General features: G+C 41.3%; 1 protein-coding gene across 6 annotated transcripts in view; it reads left to right on the top strand.

Annotated features, from left to right (window-relative positions):
- The first annotated feature begins 111 nt into the window (after positions 1–111).
- The window catches only part of CD46 (CD46 molecule), a 29,834-nt gene continuing 22,039 nt past the window's right edge, over positions 112–7,906 (top strand). For all 6 annotated transcript variants that reach the window (XM_041758026.1, XM_041758031.1, XM_041758020.1 and 3 more), the window contains exons 1-3: positions 112–321; positions 5,180–5,359; positions 5,684–5,783. In XM_041758026.1, coding sequence (XP_041613960.1) covers positions 204–321; positions 5,180–5,359; positions 5,684–5,783 — 398 coding nt within the window. In that variant the 5' untranslated portion in view covers positions 112–203. The remainder of the gene's footprint in view (positions 322–5,179; positions 5,360–5,683; positions 5,784–7,906) is intronic.

Raw genomic sequence — 7,906 nt, 5'->3', positions numbered from 1 at the left:
CACGTCCCGCCCAAGCTCCGCCCCGATCCCACCAGGCCCCCGCCCACGTCCCGCCCTGGCCACGCCCTATCTCGCCCTGGCCACGCCCCTCCGTTGCGCACCTGCCCGGGGATAACTGGGATGGGGGATTGTGGCGTGCGGTGCCAGTCCTCGGGGAGGAGTCCTCCTGGCCGGCTCCTAGGCTCCCGCTGGGCACCTGCGAGATGACGGCGTCCCACGCACCGCGCACCAGCTGTCCCTGCTGCCCACAGAAGCGCTTTCCTTGGCGCTTGGTCGGGATCCTTTTGGTGGCCCCAGTGCTCCTGCTTTCTCTAAACTCTGGTAAGAGCCTGGAGAGGTTATGCCCTCTGGCCCTGAGCTGGAGCAGATCCGGGGAGCTGGCCAGAGGTACCCAGGGGCCTGGAGCTTTGTGTCCTTGACCTCCTGATCCTGATTTCACTATTGATCTGCTTGCACGCACACAAATACAAGCACAGACTGTTTTGCTCACTGTTAGCACCCACACAGTGGCAGTCAAGACAAGGATGCTAAGACTGATTGACAATGGCAGACAAAACATACTGCTAGCGAATACATAACCCAAGAGAAGTGCTCTGGAGGAAAGGAGCTTGATTCTCCGATAGCATTTAACAAGGTCTAGTGGCACAGAAAATCTTTCACTAAAACTGGCCAAACTCTTCCTCTGTGGGATTCTGTACTTACTATTCCCTCAGACTTGCAATATTCTCCACCGGCCCTTTGTATATAAGGCTCCTTCCTCTCATTCAAGCTCAATTGAGATGTCACCCCCTCTCTGACCACCCTATCTCAGACACACACACTCCAGCTCAGATCCCTCCCTGATGGGGAGACACTCTTGCCAAACTGCTTGCTCTCCCCACTAGAATGCAGAGAGCTCCTCTGTCTTGTCACGCTTGTCATTCAAAATGCCCAGCTTTTTGCTCAGTATCAACAGTCTTGCATAACCTTCAAGTATCAGAAAATGAAATATAATATTCAGCTGAGGCTTATATAGATACCAGCGAAAGGTTCTTTAAAGACCCAGGGTTAGGATGGCCTTTCTGTGGTGCCTAAGCTAAGGCGGGGCAGCTGATGTCAGAAAGGCTCTGTCTCCTACTGTTTATGTAGACTCTGCAGTGCCCACAATACTCTCCTCTTGCTTGTTACTGGTGGGGAGGGGCTGGTGGCAATAAAAAGAAAGCAAAAAGAAAAAAAAAGTTTTTAAAAAGGATCAAGTTGAGGTTAGCCATGGAGCTAACAATGAAGGAGACCATGAATATTGTTTGGAGGAGAGGAAATACAATGAATAGGGTGAAAATTGGAAGATCACAGATACTTAGGAATGCAGAAAAGGAAGTTGCAGGTTCAAAGGTAAAATCAGGATAGGTATGAAATTAGAGAAAGCCCAAATGAGGCCTCTTTATGTTGGGCAAGGAAATAACGGGAATAGAATACACATGTCCATTTTGAGGCAGCTCCCACGCCCAGAAGCAGGTTTGTAAGCAGACAGTGTTGTGCCTGGAGGCTCGCCATCTCCAAGGCACTCAGTTGCCAGCTGCATGAGATTGCAGAAGGGAACATTTGTCCAGTTCGGGACCAGTCCTACTCTTCCAGAAGGAGTCTCTGCCTCGGTGGACAAAACCCACCATCTCCTGTTGTGAGTGGTGTCTTTAGGTCTTTCCTTTCTCTCTAATGAAGAAGCCAAGATCCCTAAGTGCTTACTTACAGGGCAGTTTCTTGGTCTCCTTCCTCTGCAGATTATAAAGTAGAGACAACAGTCCTTATCTGGCCAATTGTTAGGTTACCAGAATACTGGGAGATAGGCAACAGAAGAAATTGCGTGGCCAAATCTTTCTCCAGTGCATAAAACTAAAAGATGATTATTTTCAATATTAGATGCATCTCTGTATTCTTCAGCATGGTGTTCTGTTTGACTGCGGTGGCCCTTTGAGCGCCAGATGTTTTGCCTAGCCCCTCCAAGGGACATCCTGTGCTTGGTGCTAGGGCTGCATGTGTGAATGGAGTCAGCCAGGGGGACTATTAAACACAAAAACTTGTGATAGTGACTGAAAGATCCATGCTGAGGACAGTCCAAGAGGAGGGGACTGGGCACTGCCTCCCGGGGAAGTGGAAAATGCTTGCTAGAGGAGCAGTTGACTGGGTTCAGTGTTAAGAAGTCAGGGGTTGAGCAGGAGCCACAGCTGAGCAGGAAGGAAGGGTGTTCAGAGCAGAGGGAGCAGTGTGATTGATCAGACGCTTAGACATATGACATGGCTGGGGGCATTCGATGACTGCAGAGCTACCCGGTGTAGCAGCAGGAGGACAAGGGAGGCAAGAGAGAGCCCGAGGACTAGATCACAGAGCCACACATTGTGAAGAGCAACAGGATAGTCAGCAATGAACAATCACCATCCTTAAAATTCAGACATGACGTTATTAGCTGTTCTTTCAGGGCAGCTTATGCCGTTTTTTTTTTTTGACTTAACACATAGCGAATCGAAACCAGGGTTACTTTAATTTTTCCAGACTCAGTAGAAGACCATGTCTTGAGGACTACATTGCTAAGTGTGTTGGTGGAAGCACGGGAGGGTTTCAGATGAGTGTGGTGGGAAGCAGTGTTGCCTAGTTGCTGGGGATGTTGTCTTGGACAAATTACTTAAGCTTCTGTGCCTTAGTTTGCTCATCTTACAGAGGGGGAAATAGTATCCTATTCATAGGATGAGTATGAAGATAAGTTAGTTAAATTGCCCTTAAAATAATGGTACAGGTAGTGCTGAAGGTTCGCTATTGCTAAAATTAGTAATATCACCGCTGTTGTTTTAAGAAAGAAGATGTAGAATCTTTGGTTACCGTACTTGGGGGAAAAATCCCCATTATTTGGAGTTCTCCTTTGATAATGTTAAATACTGTTTGTAATAATAGCAGAAATGGAGATTGGGTCCATGATAAAACAAGAAAGCATAAATATTTTGACATGAGAGAAATCAAATACTCTGATAAAGGGAAAGAGCTGTCATTCAACCAATGAAAAAGTTTGAAGAGAGGCATAAAACAACAAAGACAAAAATGATGATTTGGTGATTTCTCTGGAAGACATTGGCTGAGCAGAAAAGAATTTGAGTTTTTGTCTAAGAAGATCTGCTAACTGCACTCATTCAGCTGTGGCGCTGGGCATTACAAGTGCAGTGATATGTCATACGTGGTCCTCAGAAGGTAACAGTCTCGGAGGGAGTACAAACAGTAACGACTTAGGCTATGAGGCATTCTGTGGAAGAAGTAAATGGAGCATCGTGAGGACACGTCAGCTAGTTTTTTGATAAGAGATGTCAAGAGCCACAAGAAGTGGCATGTCACTGAAACTGAAAGATGAGTGGGGTGGGAGGAATGTGGGATCTCTGGTCAAAGCTGAAGTTAAATGATGCAAGGAGATCTGGAGTGTTGATGTAGTTTAGGCAATTGAATGGACACTGTAAGGAATCGAATAGGGCTTGAGAATATTATGCAAGAGTGAGCAGAGCCCTGATAGGGACAGGCTTTACAAGTCAGCTAGCCATGATAAGGAGCCCTTAGGCATTGTCATGAGGGCATTAGGGAAGTCATCGAAAGGTATCTGACTTGGAAGAGTTTTGGTCACTGTCGTATCAATGTGACTCTGGCAGCAATGTGAAACATGAAATGAATGAAAGATGATGAGATAGGTAAGGGGGCCTGTTCAGAAACGCTGATAGCACTCTAGAGAAGAAATGGCAGTGGTGTGAACTTGAAGCAAAGGTAGAATTAGAGCGGTGGATCAGACATTCGAGCTGTGAAGACCATCTGTTATGTTTGCTGAGCATGTGTGAAAACTATCTTGTTTGCTGGGCAAGGGGTCACACTCTGGTTTCATTATGTTATTTGAGATAGCATGACATTTTCCAAGTGGAGCATGTGTGGCTAGAACCAAACCCAAGTCCTGGTACACAGCAAAGCCATTCACAGAGACATCAGGTATGCAGCAAGGGAAGTTTGAGAGGCAATCAATGGAGGAGACAGGAGAGTAAGCCTGAAATTGTCCTCTCCAAAGGGGGAGAGAAAAAAAAATTTTTGTTTTGTTTTTAATAATCATAGGGGTTAGGTTATATACATGTTGATGAAAATGGCAGGGTCTTATCCATGAGGTAGATGGAGCATGTACCTTAGTGACATATACGCATACATCCCATGTTCCCTTTGAAGTGGATGCTCAGCATCAGAAGGAGGCAAAATTTAGCTCCTGACCTCAGGAAATTATCTTCGGACAGGAGCAGAGGCTATGGTCCTGTGCTGAAAGCCTGTATAACCTGCTTTGGGTCTTAGTCTCCTTATATCTGGTAAAGAATGCACAACCTTGCTTATTCATGGAATAGAGCCATATCCGCTGACCTTGATTCCAGGCTTCTGCAGAGACAGCTCATCAGTTTGTTAGTAGGTCTGAAAAGATACAATATCTGATTAGGGAGACATAGTTCTCTGTTAAAAAAAATGGGGGGGAGATATAAACTTTCTGGTAGTATTAACCTCATTAACCTTATGGGGTATAGTTTCAGGGAGGCAATTGAATATGGACTAATCACTTGTTACTCTAACATTTCTGAAGCCTCCACTGGGTACAGAGTGCAGTAGAAAAAGATGACCTATGATCTCTGACCTCTAGGAACTTGCCTTCTGTGAGGAGACTGAGCCCGAAGAGACAAATTATCATTGTTTTTTTCAGACTATGGAAGAGTCATTGGAGCAGAGTGCTATGGCCTACAGAAGGCTTCTTAGAGGCAAGGCGAGTTTTGAAATGAATTTAGGAAAAAATGGGGAAGGTTGCATACCTATATATATTTTTAAGACTATAAACATTGGTGTGTTTTTTTTTTGTCTCTTCAATCTATCATTGCAAGAAAATTTAACTTATTCCCCATCAAATAAAAAGCTATTAGGCTGTTACTTAAAGCAAGGCAAGGGACATCCTCCACGACTCCCACCACCTGGGTAAAAGCATCTAAGAATTAATAAAATCTTGCCAAGGGTCTTTCCATTTATGCTGTATTACCTACCTACTGCCAGACCACAGTCCTTGGCTGGTGAATGAAATAAATACTTACATATATTTTTAAAAATACATAAAATAAAACATTAACATTTTCTCATTTTCTTATTATCTTATCCTTAGATGCCTGTGGTGAACCACCAAGATATGACTCTATGACACTGAAGAGTATGCTTAAAAAGTATTATGCAGTTGGGGAGAAAATATTTTATGAGTGTAATCCAGGGTACTACATGACGTTTCCTGTCTCGACTTTTTGTGAGAAGAATCACTCATGGTTCCCTATCCCAGAAGGTTGTTCAAGTAAGTGAACAAAAAAAGTGTGTGTGTGTGTGTGTGTGTTTGCTTTCTCTGGAGACTTTTATAAATTTTACAGCAAGATTTTTTCTCATGTGAAAATTGGTTTCAGATAGCAGTACTCTTTCCAGTATTTGAGAAATCCCTAGGGGATCTTTTTCTTGGTGATTGTTTATCTGGTTAAATGTGAATTTTAAGTTTGTACACCAGTTAGTTATAGAGAATAATATTGCATTAATTGCAGAGAGTAGTGCAAAATTTTGATTTTGATTTAAATCTGTTTTGAAATCAGTGTTAAAAAAAACACAAATTTTAAAATTTTTATTTTAGAGAAAGAATGTAATCATCCAAAACTCAAAAATGGTGAATTCATTCTCCCAAATTTAACCTCGGGATATAATGATCAAGTTCACTTTCATTGTCATGAGGGGTAAGTTGCTCCTTAGAGGAAATAAGGTAAAGGTTACTAATTCCATTTTTTTGTTTTGTTTCTCAAGCTTTCCCAGAAAGTGGATTTTATTTGCTTTCTATGTGACAAGGCACACTTACTGCCATACAACCCTTGGGCTTTTTATAGAGACTGAAAAGATGCCTAAGTAATTCAGAGAAATTTATATTGAAGGAAAGCAAAATTGTCTAATACTTAATATATCTAATAATAAGTTTATTGTAAGCATCAAAATGTAGTAATCACAGCAATTTAATTCTTGACAAAGTGCACCCTATTTAAAATGCCAACTCTCACATTTGAAGGAAGACTTACAGAAATACTGTCTTCTTGAAGTCCTTTATTTCCTTACTTGTATTGTCTGGTTATTCTGTCCATTACTGTGAACTGGGTACTAAAGTCTCCACCTAGCAGAAACGACTATTATGTAGAAATATGTATCTCTTTATTCAATTCTGTCAGTTTTTGCCTCATATGTTTTGATGGTCTGTCATCAGGTGGCATAAATGTTTACAGCTGTTAAGTCTTCTCACTGTGTGAACCCTTTATTAATATATAATGTATTTTGCCTCTTGTAATATCTTGATTTAAAGTCTATTTGGTCTGATATAAAAGTATAATCAACCTTACTCTCTTTTGATTACTATTTGCTGAAATATCTTCTTTAGTTCATTTACTTTCAACCTGTTTTTGTCTTTGCAAGCAAGTATATAGTTGGGTCATGTGTTTTCATCCATTCTACCAATCTCTGTCTTTTTAAAAATTTTTATTTATTTATTTATTTATTTATTCATGCGATATATATATAGAGAGAGAGGCAGAGACACAGGCAGAGGGAGAAGCAGGCTCCATGCAGGGAGCCCGACATGGGACTCGATTCCAGGTCCCCAGGATCACACCCCAAGCCAAAAGCAGATGCTCAACCACTGAGCCCCCAGGTGTCCCTCCTCTTGTGTATATTCTATGACTGTTTTCTATGTGGTTATCTTGGGGATTATATTTAACATCCTGAAATTATAACACTCTAATTTGAATTTGTAGCAGTTTAATTTCATAACATACAAAAACTCTGCTCCTTTATAACTCCATTCCCACTCCATTTGGTTGTTTATTACACAAAATTACATCTTTATACATTGTGTGTCCCAAAACATAATCTAATAGTTCTTTAAATTAATCCTTTAAGTTAGTAAATAGCAAGATTTGGAGTTAAAAACTGAAGTTACAGTAATACTGTTTTATATTTCTTTTTTTTTCTTTCCATGTATCAGTCTCTTAAGTTATAAAGAAAACAAAAAATTGCAATCATAAGCCATTGTTACAATAATATAAACTGTTATAATTGCTCATGTATTTACCTTTAGTGAGATATTTATTTCTCCATATGGAAAATACTTTCTCATATCTTTTTACTTCATCTTGCAGGACTCCCTTGAGCATTTCTTATTGCTTGCAGGGGATATGTAGTGGTCACTAACTCTTTCAGCTTTTGTTTATTTATAAAGTCTTAGTTTTCTCTTCACTTTTGAAAGATAGTTTTGCTAAATAGATGATTATTGGTTGATGGTTTTTTTTTCTTCTTGCACTTTTTTGAGTATACTCTCCCAGTGTCTTCTTGGCCTCCAAAGCTTCTGATAAGAAATCTGTTGATATTATTATTGAGGATCCCCCCTTGTTTGATGACTCTCTTCTCTCTTCCTACTTTTGAGATTCTCTCTTTGTTCAATGTTTTGGTTTTTAATGTCTGGCTCCTGAGAGGGGAAAAAGTGAAAAATGAAGTGAAGAACAAAGAGCACTGGATGTTTAAATGCCCTGGAAGTCACTTCAGACAGTTAGAAAAGGACTTATGAGAGTTAGGGGTAGGTATGATGAGAGTGGCTGCCCACTTCTTTGACTGTTTCTCTGTGATTAGAAGAAGATTTCAATGATAACAGCACGGATCCTCAATGTCTGGAGGACAGGGTCCCTTTTGCCCTTCCCCACCCCCCCTTGCTCCTAAAACTGCTTCTAAGCTGCTCCAGGAACAAATACACAGCTGCCTGCAGTGGGTGGGAGATGCGTACCTGACACTGTGTTAAGATGATAGTGACTGAAATCAATGCAAT

The sequence above is a fragment of the Vulpes lagopus genome, chromosome 1 (genome assembly GCF_018345385.1).
Source record: "Vulpes lagopus strain Blue_001 chromosome 1, ASM1834538v1, whole genome shotgun sequence".
NCBI lineage: Eukaryota > Metazoa > Chordata > Mammalia > Carnivora > Canidae > Vulpes > Vulpes lagopus.
Note: the sequence above shows the minus strand (reverse complement) of the source record. Positions and strands in the feature narration are given on the sequence as shown.